A 22,313-nucleotide genomic window follows, 5' to 3' on the forward strand; every position below is an offset into this window, starting at 1 on the left:
CGACGAAAAAGCCCGCCAGCCCTGCTTAACTAATTTGCATTTTGAGATCTGATCACAGGGCTTGCAGAATCAAGATAATGAGAACGCTTATTAATACCAGGTCCCTGTTGATCAGATGCGATTATCCAGATAATGTATCTAGATACAGATCACATGTTGATACCAGGTGTAAATGAGGCCTTTGTTGCATCTCTCTCCTCATCTCTCCTCCCTTCATTTCCTGCAATCTCTCTACTGTGATATTTATAATTAAGGTGTGAAAATACATTTAATAAATAAAAAAAAACATTTCAAAAATAGTCTCTCTTTCTCTGAATTCTTCACCAACTATAGCGTATTCCACCTCTCCCATTCCTTTTACAGAAGACAGTAAACACCTGTTGCATCCATCAATCGATCAACAAACCAATCTTTTGATCAGCTCAATAATTTGCAGGATCAGTGATCCGAGAGCGCGCACCATTGCTCACCATGGTTACCATTATCCGACCCTCGAAACCACAATTAAGTAATCAATCAAAGCAATCAATGACTCAATCAAGTGCTGAACATGCATCTAAATCGCCACCAATCATCCTTTAAACTGCGGAGCTGTCAGAGCTCTGTGCACATACAGTCCAGGGAAAATGGAGGCAGAGGCGAGCAAAGCACACCTCAGCTCTCTGAAGTGGCTTCCCTTCTCTAAACACTGATCTGATAAGATAGGAGCAAACCCCACCAGGAATTTGTTTTCACCGCTCCTTCACTGTGGAGCCGATGATAGCGTGGAGAGGAGAGGACACTTTGGCCCGCCGTCTCAAGGCTGCACTAAGTAAAGCCAGTGAATTCCACCGGAGAGTCAGAATCCAGGGCCGGTTATTGGTTTTGGCCCCCGTCACACTGACCCGGGAGAAGCCAAACATCTGCTTCTCTTATTTGATGAGGAGGCAACAATATGTGCTTGGCAGCCATCCTCAGCCTTCGCTCACACACAAAAGGGAGAGCGGTGGCGTGACTCAAGGACGGACACGGGCGAGAAATTACAACTGCTTCGATTCCTCTACTCATTGACTAAACACGGATTCAATTAAACCCGGCTGAAGGTCGAGAGGTAATACAATGTAAGCCAGCCTGGTGCTGAGGTCTTAATGGAAGTTCTCATGACTCTGGTAATATTTAATCCAATGGCCCACCCTGGCTACCCCAGCGTGTCGGCCGTTCATGTAGTCTGAGTGATGGGGGCCCTGTCTGAGGAATGTGCAAGAGTGATGTCAGAAAACTGTGTTACCTAATGTTGCCAGATATAGAAAGATGATAGAGTGTGTTGTTTGTGAAAACAGTGCTCGCGACAGAGAAGAAAGTATAGATAAAGATCAGAGGGAGGGGGGGGGGAGGGAGGGAGGGAGAAGGGGGAGGTGACACAGGTGAGGAGGTAGTAAAGTACAGTGGGCGGGGAGTGGATACTATGGGAGGGAGGGAAAAAAACAGATAAGGAGGGAACAAGCGAAGGAATTTGTGAGGAACTGAAAGCAGCAGAGGGCAGTTGGGGGGAAAGGGAGGAGCGCCGAGCAGACACCAAGGTTACGCATGAAAAGTCTGAGGAAGAACTGAACAAAGCACAGAGAGGCAGAGAAGGGAAAGAACAGGTAGTGTTGGTTGGCTTTCAATCTTACCTCACAGCTAATTACTACTTTCTCAGTGTGGTGAAAGAAAGCAAACAAACTCTGTGAGGAAAAACAGCAAACAGAAAAGGGCAGCTGAAGGCAGGAGAAGAGAAAGCAGAAGTAACAAGAAAAGCAGGGAGAGACAGCAGTTAAAAAAAAAACTTGGGTGCAGGAGATTAATTGAGGAAGAGAAACAAAACAGCAGAGACGAGGCTGTGAGGAGTGAGCGAGGGAGGGGAATAAAGTAAGAAAACAGCAGACACTCATTGACAGAGAGGACTGGACTTAACTCTATGGATTACTGACATCAGCAAAACAAAAGAAGAAGAGCGTCAGAAAAGAGGTCACTGTGGTCCAGCAGCAGTGTAACGTGCCCGAGCCTGTCTACTATGCAACTGAGACAGCTGAGATAGAAAGACACAGTTCACACAGACAGTCCTCTCTGTAGCAGCACCATGTTGATGAAAGAGTACCGCATATGTATGCCACTGACTGTGGATGAGGTAAGTCTGTTTGTCTTTCCCACGCTCTCACACACACACACACACAAACACAACCGTCCTAAACTGAAACACAAGAGAGGGTTTTTATTTCTCACGTGAAAGTATTGTTTCAACTTGTAATCTTGAGAGTGTTAATGTGCTGATAAGAAAAGTGCCAACAGAGCTTGCAGACCTCCTGCGGCTGCTCTGTGGGAGCTGTGGTGCTCTGGGGGGGGAAGCGAGGTATGCTCAGCACCGACGGGCTCGGGCCAATCTGATTGCGCCAAAGCACAACACCTGGCCAGCAGCATCATAGCGCTGCTGTTGTGTCTAAATTATCTCCCCATCTGTCTGCTTCTCTATTTTCCCTCGCTTACCTGCTTCAGCACACCTAGCAGCACACAAACTAGTTGGACTGGTTACGGCTTTGCAAGATCTCAAACAAAGGCCTGCAGGTTTTTAAACAAAGGTGATCCCGCTACAGGGAAACAAGCGGGCAGCAGAGGGAGTTATGCACCAAAGTGCCCTTCAAAAGGAATGTCCTCATCACATCCTATATACCATCCTCCCCCACCTTCAATTCTACCTGTTACCACAACAATGACAGTGACAAATAGCAGTCCAAAATAGGATTTACAGTATCAGTTCAGGGCACACAGAAACTTGAGCTGGCAGCAAATCCTCTTTGGCCTGAATGTAATGTAAGTTTAAGTGCAGCTTATTTGAGGCAGTATCACATCGTGACAGTTACCTCAGTCCAAGCCATTTACAACGTCCTAACCCCCGCTTCATTTTTTAAAAGGAACAGTGTTGATTTTCAGGAGTGAAACATCCAGTAGTATCCCTGTAACACAATATAGCTCAGCATGTGTCGAGGAATGTTCACTATTGTGTTCTGCTGTGGGAAAAGCTGACAAGTGTGGCTGCAGCTCAGGTGGGAAAGTAATACCCCTTTTTCCTACAAAATAAGAAAGTATAAGCAGGTTTTTTAAACATGGGAAAACCGGCTAAAAATAGGCAATAAACTCGTCTACTGACTTTCATTTTCCTTTTGGTGTGTCACATTCAAGAGCACTAATGTTCAATGCATATATTGCTCAATTCAAGCCGTTTTCATGTACAGCTTGTGTGATTTCCTAAGAAAAGTAAAGCACTGTGATTTACAGGTCTTCCACAAAATTCTGTCCTGAAACAATGTAATGTTAAAAGCCCTGTGAGTCGCCTGTCAGGTGGGCAGAGGGGTGTGGCACAGACCTATGGTATTTTGTTTGTGGCATACTCGGCCATCGCGTGTCAACAATGTGTCGTGGTCACATGGAACAAAGTGTTGAAAACATTATTCATGTCACATTTCACAGGTTATCTTAGGAATCTCACTGCAAAAGTATTCGTAGGAAATCATACAAAGCCGTTCTCGACAATAAGTTGCTTTATTTAACAGATCTGCCTTCCTTGTTACACAGACGACACCCTCCTAAATCTTAACATGTGAATTTGTTCAACCCTGAAAGAAAGACTTTTCATTTTCGACTTTAAAAGCTCTTCCATGAACAAACTCAAATTAACTGAAGATATGACACAGCCAGTCAGCACGTCCACGCAATTTTTATGACATGACTTCATTTGATCGGGGATCTGCTTTGTGAAACATGACAAATTTATCACAAGAACTGAGTGAATTGTGAAGTCTGTTTGATAAGTCGACTTGCATTTTAAATGACTGTCAATGAGTCAAATAAATTCTTTAACCGTCTCCTTCTGTTGGAGGAAAATCTCTGTTGAGATATTGTGAAATTTAATGGAGCCATCTACTACTTGTAAAATATTATTTATGAATTCTTACAACACCTAAACAAACATTAACACATTTAGTAGGGCTGGGCGATATATCAATATAAAATATATATAAATATATTTTTAAATGCGATATTGAATTAGACCATATCATATATATCGATATAATTACTTTATATATAAATGCTGCCCTTACTAGGGTTTGTCATATTTAGTTCTTTTGGAATGTACGCTATTATTTTCTCATATAAATATATTTATTTCAGAAAAAGATTGGCCTATTTAATTACATAGGCTATTTTCTATTTAAGATTTTTTTTATTTCTTTAAATGCGCACTTAAAAAAAGGTACTCCTGTTATACAATATTTATGTCAACTTAAATTAACAGCTTCAATAAAGCTACTTGTGACATGTCATATTTGGCTTTGACTGAAAATTGGCTCTCACTTTGCGATAAAAATATTGGGATATATATCGTATATTGATATTCAGCCTAAATATATTGGGATATGACTATTGGTCCATATCCCCCAGCCCTAACATTCAGCGAACATAATTTAACATAAATCAGTATTAATTTTAGCTCCATGTATAGTGAATAAACATGAAGCAGAATTTAGCAGAATAAGTCTAATATAGAAAAGGCCCTTTTTTCCAGTCATAGCATGACACCTGAGAAAGGGCGTCAACTTCATCATCAGAGCAAGCCAATTAAATCCTGTGACTAATCCACAGTAAATTATCCTGGGTATAAATGTAGATTGTAACCTTTCCTTGTCAAGACAAAAGCAATATGTTGGTGGGTCAGCTCCTCATGTGCAGATGCTGAATGCGTCCTTGAGCAAGACACTGAATCACTTTGCACGGAAGCAACTGCCAAATGAATCCCATCACCCAACCTGTAACACAGTGTAATGGAGGTTGTCACGCTTTATAGTCTTATAACTTTGAATCAGAGTAGATTTAATGTGGCTTTTTTGACACTGATCAACAGGAAAAGACTCGAGGGAGATTTACAGCTGTGCTAACTCTTTCCATACTCCTGCTTTGAAGCCGACTACACAATCAATTACGAATATTTAGATAAGGTTTTCCTATTTGTTTTGCAAAAAATACAGTCTCATTGTCATTGTCAGTGGACAGATCCAGGCTTACATAACACATTCAAGTCTTTGCTCTTATCATTTTATCACTAGGATAAAAAAAAAAGTTTCCATCAGCTTTCCTTTAATCGTAAATTCTTTCATTTTCAGCTGCCGTCACACTGACACTATCTACAGAGTCTCCACCCAACAGTGATGAGCTATATTTACACTCAGGAATTTATGACAAATTCTCAGCTTGTAAACCTATCCTTGTCTTTTTTTTAAGAAGACAGTAGGAGGAAAAGACACGCCAAGAGCTGTCGATGAACGAGTCTCTCAACACCTCATTTATCACAGCCTATCTCAGACTGCATAATAACAGTGATTTAAGGATAGATAAGTCTTTTCAACTTCCTGCTAAGATTAGTTTTTTAGGAAGTTAAAAAGATTCACAACCTGTGTGGGAGGAGCTCACCGCTCTGGAGTCTGTTAGTCTTGAGACGGTGTAAAAGCAGCCGCTGCCGTGATTAATTAAGTCTCATGAATACCCAATAAGTAAATATTGAATGTTGACATTTCACAGTAATTGGACAAGAAGGAGGAGTGCCACATTGATGTCAATAGAGTAAACTGAAGGATAGCAAACTAAAACTGCCCTCCTCTTTCTCTCTTCCTCCCCATCTTTCTCTGTTTCTTTTAATTAAAATAATGCTTTAGTGGCACACCAATATAGGGCAGCAAAATGAATTACATTACTGTGGCCACAACACAACCGTTTAGTTGTTTGCAGAATATTTTTTATAGCTTTTTTCATAATAACTTAAAAAAAAAAAAGTTCACCAAAGTGATTTGCAATTAAAGAGAGCACAATGATGTACTTAGAAACAATGTTAGGGAGGAAAAAAAGAGAATAATAGCAGCATCAGTGCAGAAACTGAAGTATTATTGTGCAAATTGTTCAAAAAGAAGCACTGAATCTGTCAGGCTGAGCTCATTGAGGAGCTGCTCCAGATGCCCAAAGGCCTCGTCCTCTTTAGACTCACTAACAGAAAATACTCGCGCCTCATCAGCATCGAGCACAAACTGGGGCTGCAGCAGAGAACAAAGTCCTCCAACCCTCCACCGCCCCCCTTAATTTAGACTCCCATGCATTCACCCTCACTGGCCAAATAAAATTTTGATGTCAGATATGGTCACTTGAGGAAAATCTTTATACACAGCAAGCGACTATTTAAAAAATGAAGAGCAAATACAAAGCGTGCTCCTAAGCAGCACTGAGTAAGTGCCTGTCGAGACAAAATCGGACTCAGCAACTATAGCCCAACCTGCTGCCAGGAGATTTTTCTGTCATCACTCCCGCCAGCTACTTCCTCTTAGTGGCTGATGGTTATTATAATTTCCTCAATGGAGTGTGCAGTTCATTGATTAGTAGTAGTGGTATTATTGATTGGTTATTCCTTATTATCTTGTTGCCAGCAGTTTAGGAAATAATGTCAAACATCTTTTAATTTAAACCCTTCTTAAATGGCAGTTCAAGTAATTTTACTCACAAAATTCACCTTAAAGGGCTTTAAAATCTGTACAGCATATGTCACACTTTGGTTAGATTAACTCCCGAAAGACTTCAATTGCACATCAAGAAGAAGAAACCTCGAGAGGAGCAACAGTCATGCAAAAAGATGCTGTATGTGCAGATTTGAGGGAAATAATGATGAAATAAAGGTGTGGACAACCTCAAAAATGTAAATGTGACTTTACAAAATATGGTGGTAATGCTGAAAGCTAAACAGTAAATGCAAGTGGTGATGAGTCAGTGTACTGCAACATCTACCCAAAGTTTGCTAACATTAGCTACCATTAGCCTCCATAAGCTAATGGTATTACCCAACCAAGAGTAGCTGTAACTGCAAAACCTCACTTTCGTCCAGTTTGTGCATTTGAACTTTCAGCAGGTTTACAAGAAAACTACAGGCAATGTTTTTATGAAATTTGGTGAAAGGGTGTAGCATGTGCCAAGAAAGAATCCATTCAGTTTTGGAGCCAATCCAAATCCCGGAACAGATACACAAGTTGTTTTAACCTTTGTTAACACTGCGCAGGCATAGCGTTGGGGGAGGTCTCAGAGTGCCCTCCTAGCTGCTTATGAATTCTGCTTTTATTTGTAAGAGAAAAATGTGAGTTCTCTCAAATGTTAAGTTGTATTTCTTTATTAGGAATTTTTATTTCATTAAGTTATCAATTGTTTTACACAGTACAGACGAAACAAATACACTTGAAGAAACTATTTACAAAAGAAAATAAATAAATACATAAAAAATGAAAAGGAATGAATAAAATAAAATGAAAACATCTAAACTGCCTTACAGGTCTTTAGTAAGTAAAACATTTCAAGTAACATTTAGGCTTTTTGTACTATCCTGTTACCTGAATTTACAGGAATACAACATATGTTCCCAATTTTAATACATTAATCCCACCTATCATTCATTACCATTAACCGCTTATCCGCAATCGGGCCGCGGGGGCTGGAGCCGATCCCAGCTGTCATTGGGCGAGAGGCGGGGTACACCCTTGACAGGACGCCAGACTATCGCAGGGCTGACACATAGAGACAGACAATCACACTCTCATTCACACCTACGGGCAATTTAGAGTTCCCAATTAAACCTAAGTGCATGTTTTTGGACTGTGGAAGGAAGCCGGAGTACCCGGGGGGAACCGACGCTGACACGGGGAGAACATGCAAACTCCACACAGAAGAGCCGCAGGCAGGAGGCGAACCGGCGACCCTCTAGCTGTGAGGCGAGAGCGCTAACCACTACACCACCGTGTAGCAAGCGTATGTTCAATATAGTTGTTGTTTTCGTTGTTCAAGACAATGGTTCATAAGTGGCAAATTTACCAATTTCAGTGCATCAGTCATGAAAGGACAGGCTCTCTGGTGTCTTCTACGGTCTCATTACATATATTATTATTTTAAGAAAACGGAGAAAAACATGAGGGCCTATCTCCACGATTTACATTTTTCTTGTTGCAACACTGAAAGCAAATCTTGTCACTTTGATGTTTTTGATGATTTTGCTTTGTGCTTCACGCTTTCTCATCACATTTCTCCCTCTCTCTCTCTCTCTCTCTCTCTTCTCCCCCTCCTTACCCTCCACACACCTCACCCATCACCTCTCCTCGGGCTCCAGTACAGGATTGGGCAGCTGTACATGATCAGTAAGCACAGCTGTGAGCAGAGTGGTGGGGGAGAAGGAGTGGAGGTGGTGAGGAATGAGTCAGATATTCACCCCCAGCACGGCCCGGGACAGCTGACAGAGAAGCGAATCTACCTCAACAGGTAGAGTGCACCTTGATCGTGTTGCCGTACTAATGAAGCTCTAAAACTAATAATTCTGGTGATTTCCACCCTGAGCTTTATCCTCCAGTTGTCAGCTGTGTCATTATGATAACTGATTGTGTTCGATCTTTGGTCTTTCGCCTCACTAAGAGCTTCACACTGTATCGGTCCATGTTGCGGGAATCACTACTGACAAGCAATAAACATCATTTCAACACAGGAACACCCACACCGCAGCGATACCTGCCCACGTCCAAAGTCCAAGTACCCACCGTCTCAAACATGTTGAGACATATGGTGTGGGTTTAAAGTAGACATGTTATTGTATCATGAGATCATCAACAGTAAAGAACAGCAGTAACAACAGTAAGTACAAACTCTCAGCTGAGAAACACGTCATCCTGACGGTCACAAAAACATCTCAGCTCGAGGCATCAGCTGATCAAACTGTGTGTTCACAACACAAATTCAAAGACAGAGGTTCATACAATCAAATGATTCTAACACTTAACTTTAAAACCCTCCTAAGCATATATAAAGAGTGTATAAACACATGATGTTTGGTTAAAATGCCAGTAATCCCATTCATTTGAATGAATGGGATTACTGGCACCAAAAGGGATACCTGAAAAAAATAAGGCCTCATTCTGACGTTGCTATGGCTAATCACATAATCAGCGAGTCGTTGAAGAGAGTACAGTACACATCTATTGCTGCCATAAAACGGGGCTGATAACAACTGCACTTAACTGTTCCTCCGTCTTTTCTCGTCCATAGATGTGAAATTAAAAAAGCTGCCTTCAAGTGGGTTTGGAAATGTCAAGATCATGAACAGTCGGAAAATGGAAAACAACAACTATATTGAACATACGCTTGCTACTTCTTGAGGTTTAAGTTAAGAACATGACACACATATGGGCCAATTAAGTGACACTCTTATATTGCCTCACAACCTTTTGGCTAATTGCTGGATCTGGTATGAATGTGGCTGGTTAGCTTTGCTCAGCAGAACTAGTAAAAAACAAAGGGAAACTGGCTCTGTCCAAAGGTAACAAAATCTGCCTACCAGCACTTCTAAAGCCCACTAATTAACACGTTATATCTCGCATGTTTGATCACAAATGAGTTTCCTATTTATGGAGAGTTATTTGCCAAACTGTTGGGTGTGAGCATGTTATTGCTGGATATAGTTCAGCACAGAAAAACAGAAAACAGCAAATTGTCGTTTTTACAGTTTTGTGAAGATTAAACAATTAAGATAGATTTATTTGTGAAATTTACACATGCGGATAGGTGGATTATGTTTACTTCACAGAGTCAGGCTAGCTGCTGCCTACCGATTCCAGTGTTTATGCTAAGCTAAGCTAACAAGTTGGCTATAGCTTCAAATTTCAGTGGTCATTTTCATCGAACTCTCTGCCAGAATGCATAAAACATATTTCCCAAACTCTTGCTTTTTTTGCATTTGTGACCAACTATGACTCCTCTTATGATTCATTAACCACGTGTGTTCATATTTATGGATAAATTATTGATGTACTTATAAGTACTTCTGAAAGCTCAACAGTTCTACTCCTGCCTGTGAGCACATTAAACAATAAAAGCTGTCTTTATCTAATCTTATTATAACTATATTAGAGTGTGTTATAAACCATTTATTACGTTTTTTACATCGATCATAAACCTGATATAGGGGTGTGTGTGAAAATCGACTATTACCCAAATTATTTTTTTAAAATTTGCTTTAGGCTACATTCAACAGCGTAATCAAGGAAATGTGTGAGAAATGCCGCAATGTATTTTTAACCGCAGGATTTGGAAGCTACACATGACTGCCATGTTATTGTGCTGAAAGGAAGTATTTACTTTGTTTTTTGTGTTCAGGGTGCTCATAGTGAAAGCTCAGTCTTAAAGAAAAAAAAACATCCAGAATTCTGCTTTAACTCTAAATTCATTCCCTAACCCTAAGCTAACCTCACTCATTACCCTAATGTAACCTCAACTCTTATTCTAATCACCACTATAAACCCAAGGCCTAATCCTAAAATAAACTCTTACAGAAGTAAAGAAATGTTCTCACTGTGGAGGATTTTCCTAATCTTTCTGTGCTTGTGGGACATTTGGTCCTCATTAGTAAAGATATGCTGGAACACACACACACACACACACACACACACACACACACACATACCACACATACATAAGTACAGTGAGTGCGAAATGTATTTTACCTCAATCATGTTCTGACATGTGACCTAGAAGCTACAGTAACAATTCATCACCACAGGTGTAATTGGGAATGAGTCATAAAAATGAACGCTGTGGTGAGAGTAGCCTACAGGTAATCTGGCTATAAATGGCACAAAAACCACTTAGGATCTCTCTGTCTCCCTCCATAATCGCTCTCTTCTACTATTCCCCTCTTCCACTCTCTGACTTTGATTCTTCCTTCTTCCCGTTTTGTGTTCAGTAAACTGCCGTCCTGGGCGAAAGCATTTGTCCCGCGATTCTTCTACGTGACAGAAAAGGCCTGGAACTTCTACCCGTACACCATCACAGGTGTGTGTGTTTGTGTTAAGCATTAGGCTTGCTTTCACCTCAATGCATTATACAAAACTTATTTACTTTTAACAGCTGGTTTTTCCGAGTGCCATCAAATATTCATCACTACGTATGCATGTATTCCCCCGTGATAACGTGTATGTGTGTGAGAGCAATTGCGTGCTCATGCATGTATGAGTAACTAATGCCGTTTCTCCCTTTCCATATTGAACGTCCCTGGTGCTGCAGAGTACTCAGTAAGTATTCTCACACATCATTTACTGTGCATGAATGCAACAGAGCTCATCTCTTTCCAGTATCAGTGGATCTAATCTGCAGCCTGCTTCCACTCTCTCTATCTCTGCCCTCAACCCTTTTTTCCTCCATTTTTACCTCTTGTCACCCCGTAGGTATCATTCCTCCCCAAGTTCAGCATCCGCATTGAGACGAGATTCGAGAACAACAACGGCGATAACGACAATGTGAGTATGAGAGAGAGCGAGAGGTGAGAAAGATGGAGTGATTAGGGAAGAGGGGGGAGGAGAAAGACAAGGGGGAAGGAGAGAAATTGCAATTTTCTCTGCAGCACAAAGAAATTGTTCATCACACCAATGTGCCCATTACAAGAAAAACAAGCAAAGCACAAAATGCAGTACAAGCAAATTTATTAAGCACACATGCAGCAGCGGTGAGCAGCCATGCTGCATTTTGTCCACACGCACAAACACACACACACACACACACACACACACACTGAAAGTCAGTAACAATTGCAGCTCTGTCTGGCCCTCGTGTTTGCACTGTGTAATCAAGGATACAGTCGAGAAACAAGAACCAACATGTCAAAATATGGAGATCTACAATTCTGCCCGTCCAGAAAAATGTGGCAAATCTTGTTTCATGTCAGGCAGTTAAAGGTTACATTAGTTTACTCCAAACAAATACAAATACATAGAGTTTATCATGATCTACACATCATCACAGTGTTTCCCACACATAAACTTAACGTGGTGTATTTCTTGACCCATTTTAGCAGTTTTACTCGCTGTGACAGCATGTGGCCAGTATTGTTTTCGCCTTATGAGTCTGTGTTTTGTGTTATCATGGCAAAATGTGGCCTTGGAGACACTTACTGCAGAAACGCCCACAGAAGCAGTTTAGAGTTCTTTGCAGGCGTTTGTATGTCTGTTTGTAGACACATTTCGTTACAACGAAAGCATCACACCTGTACAAGACGTAGTCATAAAACTTTATAGGTGTGTAGTGGAAATAAAAATAAAGGCCAAGTTAAGAGATGGGTGTGGCACGAGCGAAAGTGCTGAAAGTAGGAGGTAGGGAGGAGTTGTTCCTCTTCCTTGTAATTATTGCTTTTCATTGTTGTATTCTGGTTTTGTTTTGTTCAACTATTGGCTGGACAAACCAAACAATTAGTCAATCAATTGAGAATATTATAGGCAGATCAATCAATATTAAATAAAAAACATCAGTTGGAGCTCGATAGAGATAAATAAAAAAACAGCTTAATAGCTGTAAAAAAAAAACCTGTTGTTTTTACAGTAAAAAACTGGCAGCTGTGGTTGCCAGAACTTTACTGTAATAAATATGGTGCAACTTTTTTTAATATTACGGTAAAAAGATATTAGCACTGTTGATTTCACATTTAAGGTTGCGATTTTATTTAATTTTTTTACTGTATAAATAAAAGGTTTTTCCATCAAAAGAAACAGTTTTGCCATATAATCGACAAGAAATACTTTATAAATGCCGCATAAATGAAAGATTTTACCTTTAAATATTACAGTATATTTCTGTTAGAGATATGGTGTTTAGTACATTTAACAGTGAGAAAAAATATAAAGTATATATATTACATTAAATACATATTACAGTGTATTTTACAGTGGAGTAATGTATGTTTCAAAAAACAAAACTGTAAAAAATACTGTTTTGGCTGTTATATACATTTACGATGTTTCATTTTTACTGAAACTGAATTAACTCATTTATCATTTTACGGTCTTTTACTGTCACGGTTTAGCAGTTTTTCACCGTAAAATCTACATACATTTTTTACAGTGTAATATCAACCAAATAACAGCGTAAAATGCTTATTATAGTACGAATAAGCAGGACTTTTACTTGTAATGGAGTATTTTAACAGTGAGGAATAAGTACTTTTACATGAGCAATTGCTGTGAATAGCACCAGCACCAAGGCTTTTATGTTTCTGTATGAATATCTACACCGCACAAAAAAAACAGAGAGACAAAGACAGGGAAACCGTGAGAGCGTCCTGCCCTGAGCACATTGTAAAAAGCATCACAATACATCCAGCTAATGCAACTCATTCCATAAGAGGGAACAAGACCTTGGGTAGACACAGACCAACAACGGCTCCACGGGAGCGTAGCGGGCTATTATCTAACGGCAGGTTTTCCTTATTTGTTAGTTTTCAACTGTGAAATGAACAACTTCAGCGGGGCTTTAGAACACATTTTAAACAAGGTCACATAAAAGTGCATTCCTCCCTCTCTTCCTCGCTTCCCTCTATTCTCTCTCAAGGAAAAGTGTATTCCGCTCTCATAACTCTTCCATTCCCCCTCTTTTAATATCTCTCATACGTCCTTGCTTTTTTTCCCTTTCTCATCTCCCCCTCCTCTGCTCTCTCTCCCTCTCTGTTCTCTCCTCTGTTTGCTCCAGTGTGATTTGCTCCAAGGGCCTCAGGGTGGGATATAGTGAGGGGTGTTGTGGTGTGTGACCTCAGTTTTCTACACAGTTACTCATCTACTCTCATCCCCCCTCTCCACTGAGTGAGTGACTGCATGAGTGTGAGAGTATGGGTGTGTGTGTATGTGAGTCTGCTCTCATTATACTGTATGACCTCCCCCATCTGTTTGGATGCAGGTGTTTGGGGACACGCCGACCCCGGCAGAGAGTGTGAGTTTCCTGGATATCCTCAGCGACCCCATCCCTGAAAAGCACTACAAAGAGTCAGAGGTACGCACTGTTCTGATACACATGAATGTGCTTCCACATAAAGGCAAAAACAAATAATGGAATGTAGAAAAGATATATAGTGAGCCCTTGCAAAAGGAAAAGCTGTATTATCAAATCAAAGGAATTGTTTTTGGAAATGCGCTGAGATCGATACCACTTTTATGTGTTTGTATTAAGCTAGAGGCTGGAAGCACATAGCATAGTTTAGCATAAAGACTGGAGATGGGGGAAATCGATGAAAGTTCAGAAATACACCTACCAATACCTCTAAAGGTCTGTAGGTAGGTCACTGGACCCTATTAGTTTACTTCACATGCAGACAAAATGTTTGCATGTAAAACATTTAGGTTTCTATAAGTGTAAATAAGTCAGGCTAGCCGTTTTCACCCTGCTTTAAGTCAGTACATGTAGAGCAGCTTCCACCACAGTAAACTTATCGATAATATTTGCCTGGAATGTCTCCCATTTGTCAGGGAAATTTAAATCTTCCAGGACATGTACAGGTGGCAGCTTTTATAACGGAAACCCTGATTTTTTATTAAATACCATTTATATCAACTTCTGTCAGTATTTGCCATTGTCACGCTGTTCCTGCCACATCTACTGGCATCAAGACAGGAGTAATACCAGTGTGTTGCTTGATCTGATTGGCTGCCCGGGTCAAGTGTGACATCATTGACAAGCAGTTCAACTCTGCGCCTTGCACTGAAAACTTGAGAATATTTCAACTTTAAAGCACGTTTTAAAACCACTAGAAAAACAGAGCACAGCACATGCCGTAGTATATAAAAACAATGGTTTTACTGCAGGCACATTTGTCCACATCTGTGTGAAGAAAGCAAGATAAGCGTATTTTCAAAAATGTACATATGTGGACCCTGCACATAAATGATCAAAAACATACCTTTTCCCTTATTTCTTTTAATCTACAGGCTTGTGGTTTTGCTTCTGAAAAACATAAATCACCCTCACGCCTCTTCTGCCTATCTTTCCATTCCCACCAGGGTTTTACACTCCTTACTCCCTTCAAGCCTTTAGAGACAAAGGTCACTTCACAGCCCCGGCTCCAGAGAAGTGTGCAGACAAGCACACAACAACACAGATGCATATACATACTTACACAAGCACACACAAGCAAGAAAAGCAAATGCACCAATCTCGTAGATTAAGTGACACGGTGAAAACATACAGTTACAAACACTTTTATAATGTGTGCTATCACACTTTCGTCCTGTGAGCTTTGTTGAGCAACAATCTGCTTGCACCTCACACACATAGCAACACTTACACAAACACTTGCAGTAGACACACACAAAGGCACACACACACACACACAAACACAAAGACAGACAGACACACACACACACACTCACACACACACTCACACACTCACACACAGACACACTCACACACACACACTTACCCCCTGAAGACACTTCACATGGCCAAAGTTTCTGCAGACTCAGCAAATAACGTATAGACCCGCTGTTTACTGTGCAGGACCCGAGTCGCTGGCAGTCAAGCAAAACTGGCCGAGGGCCTCTGGAGGAAGGCTGGAAAGACGACCACAAGCCCATTATGTGCTCCTATAAGAGGGTACAGTGCAGCTTCGAGGTGTACGGCTTCCAGACCAGGACTGAGGAGTTCATACACAAAGTGAGTGTTTTTCTTAACCACCGATCACCTTCACACTAGGCGGGTGAATTGCTGAGGATCCAAGCAAGTGCAGTGTTGATTGCAAGCTCTTGAGATCTACAAGCAAATGTATTGGTAGTGCATCATGTAAAAACACTGTGTAGTGTATTAGGATGGAGCTCCAAAAAACGTTTACACCGCCTAACGGCATGCTGGGTACAGTTCGCTCTCCAATGCTCTCTAGGAATTGGAATCGAAGAAATGAAGGGACTCTGCCAAGAGAAATGCCACAGAGCTTCTTGGAACAGAACTAGGATGTGTTAAAATAGTTTTTGTCATGCCTGTGTTATTTTCTGCAGATAGACACTGAAACTGGAGTGAAAGGTGTAATGTTGCTGGTACAATGTAAATATGGCAGTCAAAACATCATCATTGTTCATTTTTGCTGAGAACTGTGTGCATCTCATGGAAAAATAAGGCAAGACTACAAATATCTATATGATCCGCATCTGACACACCAGCCGTGCTGAGCCGTGCTCGGTCGGGCTGCTCGGTCGGGCTGCTCGGTCGGGCTGCTCGGTCGGGCTGCTTGTTCGGGCTGCATCAAACCGGTTAACATGGGTGCCAAAATAAAAAACAAAAAGTTCCAGGACACAGAGGCACTCCTCATGCAGGCATTTACAGTAAAATGGTGATCCTCAACAAACCTGATTTGGTTATTTGTTATTTGAATGTGCCCTGAAGATGCGTTTGGACACAAATAAATCATTATGACATTAATTTACAGACATTACTCTGATTACCAAAGCATTGCCAAGAAGGCTCTTAGGCTTAAATGACCTCTTAGGCCAGATTTATTGAAAAATTGCGCTATTGTTTTATACAACAGAAAGCTCTGTTGTGTAAAACTCTGTCATCTGTCCTTCTGGTCAAACCAAAAAACAAAAAAAAGGTGTTTTTTTTCAATTTCTCATGGAGAAATGGAAGTTGCTGAAACAAGTTAAAGAACTGATTAAAAAAATATATCACTTTCAACACATTTATCCTCCACAGTGAGCAAAAGCAATTAAGAATGAAAGAAAAACTAAAAGCACTAAGAACAAAACTAGCAACGCCCTTTTGTGTTTTCAAGAAAGAGCGTTTACAGTGAAGTGGCTTTAGTTTTGACAAAGGCAAGGACAAATAATACTGCAGAGATAAGTTTCCACTTATCTAAGATAAATTACACTTATCTCAACCATGATCTCATTCATTTAAAGTCATTACACAAAGGTTTCGCCATTATTTTGACAGTGACGTACTGTAACATAATGCCACATGTTTCATTTATCAAACACAGACACACACTCCTCTGAATTCAGAGCACTTTGTAGCATTTTTTTATATATATAGTTACTTCTTCCTGTCATGTTTTTGTTTCTGGTATGATTTTAGAACATCCGGGACATTCTTCTGATCGGCCACAGACAGGCAGTAACATGGATAGACGAATGGCACGGTGGGTCATAGATAAAAGATAAAACACAGAACAGAGGAATGCATTTGAGCTGTATTTTTTAATATAAGCGCTGCCAAATTGAATGCATATTTCATACTCTGCTCTGATGCTCTGTGTGTGTGTGTGTGTGTGTGTGTGTGTGTGTGTGTGTGTGTGTGTGTGTGTGTGTGCTCTGCTTTCCCCACAGGGCTGAGTTTGGAGGAGGTGAGAGAGTACGAGCAAGCGATGCAAGAGAAGACCAACAGCAAAGTCAAATCCAGCCAAAACAACACAGGTGAGGTTGCGTCTCCTGACCTGCACTGCACTGAAATACCACAGAGGATGGGAGGGGAGACAGACGGAGGGAGGGAGGGAGAGGGGAGGGGAGGGGGGAGAGAGAATACAGCTGGATGTGAGAACAGTGACGGTAAAGGGAGAGGGAGAGAGATGAGAAGTAGATGAAAAGAGCAGTAAAATGTATATTTGTGCTCTGCTGTAATTATTCTTGCATTTAATTTCAGGATAAAAAGCAGCAATTACAGCAGGAGATGTAGAGGGAGTACAAAGAGGCAAAAAACAAACACATTTCTAGATCATTAGGACTTTACAATAAATCTGAACAGGTATTTTGTATATATTTAGCCCACCTTGTTATCCAATGCTGTCAGCAGATTGAAAATTAAAGCCTGACTGATATGGGATTTTTGGGACGTTGGGGTGTTTGAGCTGGAATGAAAATAGACCTTTTCTGTGTGGATTGTGAATTGATTTTGCACCAATATGACTATTCAAAGGTAGTCAGAAGGCTGCTTCCTTAAACAAATGGCTTATTCCAAGAATATTTAACATATTACACACTATGTGCTACATTGTCAGCCAATTTTAGAAATATGAACTGATAAAATAAAGAATAAACAAAAATAAATTACTAAACTAGAAAATTGCAATCAGTAGGATGCAGAGCTGCGCCAGGTGTTGAGAGTCACCTGCTTAGCATAGTTCTGACTGAGCTGAACTCTGTTCATAAACAAACATTTTAGAAGTTGTTTGCTTCTTGTCTTGCAGACAGACAAGCAAAGGATGAATTCAGACGTTTTACACGTTGCCATCATGTTGTAGATAATTTAGTATATTGATCCGTTTATTGCAATTTAAATCACAGCAAAATCTGATTATTTCAATACATGCTGCTGTTGCAGCACCGTACTGGCAGTCATCCAGACACATTTCCTGGAGAAGGCGAGCTTTGTGTGCACCTCTGGATAATACTATTAATCCAGACATGACAGCATTTAGTTTTCCGAAGCATTTGAGACTTCCACAACAGGAACAGAGGAGCAATAGTGGTTATTTTGGCCAGGGTTGTTGATGGAAAGTAACGTGAGTGGGGGTGTTGTTTACACGTGTTTGATGCAAGTAACATTAGCGCAAATGTGTATCAGCATATATGGGATAACATATAGGCTGACACCTATACTCATAGATACAGAAATGTCTGTGATAGGCCAATATCGGCCAATAAAATCGTCTTATTCATAAATAAAATCTGTCAGGCTCTACTGTAAAATTGTATGAATGAATAAATGTGTAATACTAACAGCCCTGAACAGAGGCTGGTTGTGCCACTAGTGCCTTAGCTGTGCCCTACAAGTACCCAGATGGCTGGAGCACATCTGTGGGGGAGAAAAGGAGGAGAGGGAAGAGCAGTCAGGAGGCATTTCACAACACGAGGAGCAGTGAGGAGGGAGAGACAGAGGGTGTATGCCCGGAAAAAGGACGACAGAAAGACAGATGCAAGGGGGGGAGAAGAGTGTAGGCTGGCTCATGAAGTGATAATGCCACTGCGTCGGTCTGATAAACAGTGTAATGCAGCCACCTGCTGAACTCTCCCCATCACCAGCCCTCTCAACATAAATAACCAGCCATTGCAGCACTTAGCTGCAAATGTCAGCTCTGGTGGGGGTCTGTGTCTGGGCATATGTGTTGTGTGTGTGTTGTGTGTGCATGTGTGTGTGTGTTTGTGTGTGTGTGGTCACCCTGCCACCTGCTGGTTAGTCTGGTGAACCTCAGCTGGATGTGAGAGATATCAAAGGTAGAATTCCCAGTATGGCCTGTAGCTTCTTGCTGGCTGTGCTCGCTCTCTCTCTCTCCCGCTCTCTCTCTCTCTCTCTCTCTCTCTCTCTCTCTCTCTCTCTCTGTGATGATGAGAGGCATCAAGCTGCAACAAATCTGCAGTCATTGCTCAACCTGCTGCAGCTCGCTGCACCGCCGTGACCCCCTACAGGCCAAATGCTGCCACTGCGTTCATCTCTGCACAGGCCGAATGATAGTTTTCATTTCATTCATCTGCCCTAATAAAAGCAAATGGATGTCATTTACTCCAGAGTCTAATAAAAGTCGGGTGTGTGGTTTGAATACGAATAAGGGATTTTACTAATGGTAATCTAAGTGTGCAACACAGATCTGAAGTATACTTAAATAAATTGAAAACTCAAACAGTTGTCCCTCCGTTTTTCTTCTTCTCAGTGCCTCTTTTGCTTCCCTTCCTCTTTTATCTCTGTACTGTTGCTTCTTTCATGTTATGTATATCTTATTCTCTCTCCAGCTCTCAGTCTGTCAACTTCAATTTCAAGTCGCTTTATTGGCATGGCGTGGCGTGGATAAAGGAAAAAGGAACAATTAAGAAAATCTCCCTGTGTCTCCATCTCTCTCCGTCTCTCAGGCCCACCGGCTGCCTCTCGTCCTGTGTTCTCTCGCTCCATCTCAGTGACAGACGAGCGTTCCCTGAAGAAGATGGGAGTGACGACTGCGGCCATGTCTGACCCCAATGCCTCCTCTGTGCCACAAAGTCCCATTCGCCTCAACTCCACCCCTGAATGATGCCTCACACACACACACACACACACACACACACACATACTGTACAGCACATACACACAGAAACCAATGTCAACATCCAGCAGAGTCATGTGATGTTTCTCAAACACGCACACACCCACATGCAAACAGGAACATTAACGAGCAGTTTGGACGTATTTCCTCTCTAGTAGAGAGTCAGATTAGTTTATATATCTGCCTGTCAGGTTACAGGGTACAGCCAGCATCATACTACATGTTAATTGTTTTATCTATATAAAAAACCAAGTATGAAAATGAAAATTCATAGTTTAACTGGGGTTGGTGTACTAGACACTGAATTGTTTTGACACTTTTTTGGGGGGGGGCAAATTAAACTATTAAGTGAGATACAACATTTTTATCCCTTATCTGAACAAACTTGGAGGTTGATTGGAACCAATAGACAGAGGCAGGCTAGCCGTTTTCCCCTGTTTCCAGTCTTTGTGGTAAGCTAAGCTAAGCTACGCTAAATTGCAGCTGGCTCCATATTTACATAAGATTTGAGAGCAGTATTGATCTTCTTATTTCATATGAAATTCAGTCATCAACACATCCACTCGCTCACTGTAAATTCTCCGCACAATGACCTGCTCTATTTGTAAACGGACGTGGACAGCTGACAGGGTAAAGTCCATGTAATGTCCAGTCCGTCTGAATCAGACATTTGTGTTCTCATGTAAATCCTCAAAATAATGTCTGAGGAGTTCAGGGTTGCAGTTCATGTGTGAAAGGCATTTAATAGTCCAGCAGGGTGAATAAGTGTATTTAGCAAAAAAATCCTTTAAGACTACTGTAGAAATATTTATCTATCCTTATAAACATGTTGTTGCTCTCTTCCCCGCATTTCAAAATTAAACCCAACCGATACATCGGATTGGTCTATCACAGATATGTTAGTCAAATATTTGCTGATATTATATTTTTTTGTACATACAAATACATTTTTATATTTAAAGAACATCATAAGGAAAATACTTGGGTAATGGCTGTACAGAATGAGTGACACGAAGATGATCTCAACGTTGTCAACCCTATAATGTCATTCAACACGGGGGACAAGAGGCTAAAGTTGCTGTAGCACAGCTGCCATTATGAAATGTTACAGTCACCATAGCAATGGTTAAAACTATAAACCAACACAAAGATTACCAACATAAGCTACCATGTTCTAAACATTTTATTGGCATTATTAATTTTTAAAATCTGCAAATTTAACAAACTGCTTAGCCCATTCTGCCTGTAACAATAAATTCAAATATAATGATAATTTTAACATTCGCAGAAAATCAGATTTTTTTACTCCCTAATATCATCGTCGCCAAAAATACAGTACAGGCGCTACTTAAAACTCCACAACTGCCGCACAAAGGCAGAAGGAACACACAAACCCAACGTGCCTCCTCAAAGACAATTTCTACTGTAGCAGCCGAAAAATCCTTCCAGTGTGTTCGACAACCTGTAAACGCACTTTCTGTCAGTTCCTCGGCACATAGCGGAGCTGGTGGGGCGACCACCAGCGGGGCTCTCCGATTGTTTCCCAGCCCCAGCGCAGCAGCCTACAGACAGATGCATAAGGAGTTTAATAGAGTGGATCTAATGAGAGAGAAGAGAAGAACGGGGGGAGGCTGTCAATGCTATGGATCCGCTCCCCTCTCCAACTTAGCCAATAGGTCAGACCAGGTGTATTGACAGAGGGCAGTGAGGCGTTGTATTGGTTCCTTGATCACTTAGCTGAGCACTGCAAATGGGTCAAGCCAGGGCTAAACTTCAACTATGAGTCAATAATATGACCATTTATGAGACTATTAGCTTGCTTTTTTTACATACAGTTAGAACAGAATGGGTTTTCATCATCAGGGATCAACTATAGCAGTGATGAAATAATAATTTGCATTTGGTTTGAATGAAGTACATAAATGAATCAAGTGTAAAATGCATGTTGAAATCACACTGTATAGTCTTTTGTAATGGATTATTATCAATAAATACAATCACTTTCCGCTGGCTGTCCTGATATCTGCCTAGATAAGCGAATAAATGCACTCACCACACACATTATCAGCCATGTTTGATCAGTATTGACCTGTAAAGATGGACCAGCTGCTCTCACATCATAGCACTCACATGTAATCTACTCACCAATTTCACACTTGTGTGCCATGTGGAACCGGCTTCAGCGGCAGTGGACATGAAAAGAAGCAGCCACTTAATCCAGCCTGGTTTGGTTCTGCAGCTCGTGGCAGTTTTCTCTCTGCAAGACAACGGAGTGGAGAATAATGAATGTTTAACAGATGCGGGGTTGTGAGTTGGGCGTGTGTGCATGCCTGTCATCGCTGTATCACTTTATTGTTCGAGACTTCAGGACAAAAGCCCAGGCTTGTCACGGAGAGACTTGGAAGTTCCTATGACTGACAGA

At 41.1% G+C, this 22,313-nt stretch overlaps 1 protein-coding gene across 1 annotated transcript; it reads left to right on the forward strand.

The window, feature by feature from the left end:
- The first annotated feature begins 1,576 nt into the window (after nucleotides 1–1,576).
- pitpnc1b (phosphatidylinositol transfer protein cytoplasmic 1b) lies at nucleotides 1,577–20,426 on the forward strand. Its single transcript, XM_059339998.1, has 10 exons — nucleotides 1,577–2,146; nucleotides 8,201–8,349; nucleotides 10,820–10,908; nucleotides 11,140–11,147; nucleotides 11,301–11,372; nucleotides 13,795–13,887; nucleotides 15,388–15,543; nucleotides 16,957–17,020; nucleotides 17,208–17,294; nucleotides 19,722–20,426. Exons 1-10 carry the CDS (start codon nucleotides 2,099–2,101, stop codon nucleotides 19,877–19,879), a joined length of 924 nt encoding a protein of 307 aa, XP_059195981.1. The 5' UTR covers nucleotides 1,577–2,098; the 3' UTR covers nucleotides 19,880–20,426.
- The last annotated feature ends 1,887 nt before the right edge of the window (nucleotides 20,427–22,313 follow it).

Source organism: Centropristis striata, chromosome 8 (assembly GCF_030273125.1).
Source record: "Centropristis striata isolate RG_2023a ecotype Rhode Island chromosome 8, C.striata_1.0, whole genome shotgun sequence".
Lineage (NCBI taxonomy): Eukaryota > Metazoa > Chordata > Actinopteri > Perciformes > Serranidae > Centropristis > Centropristis striata.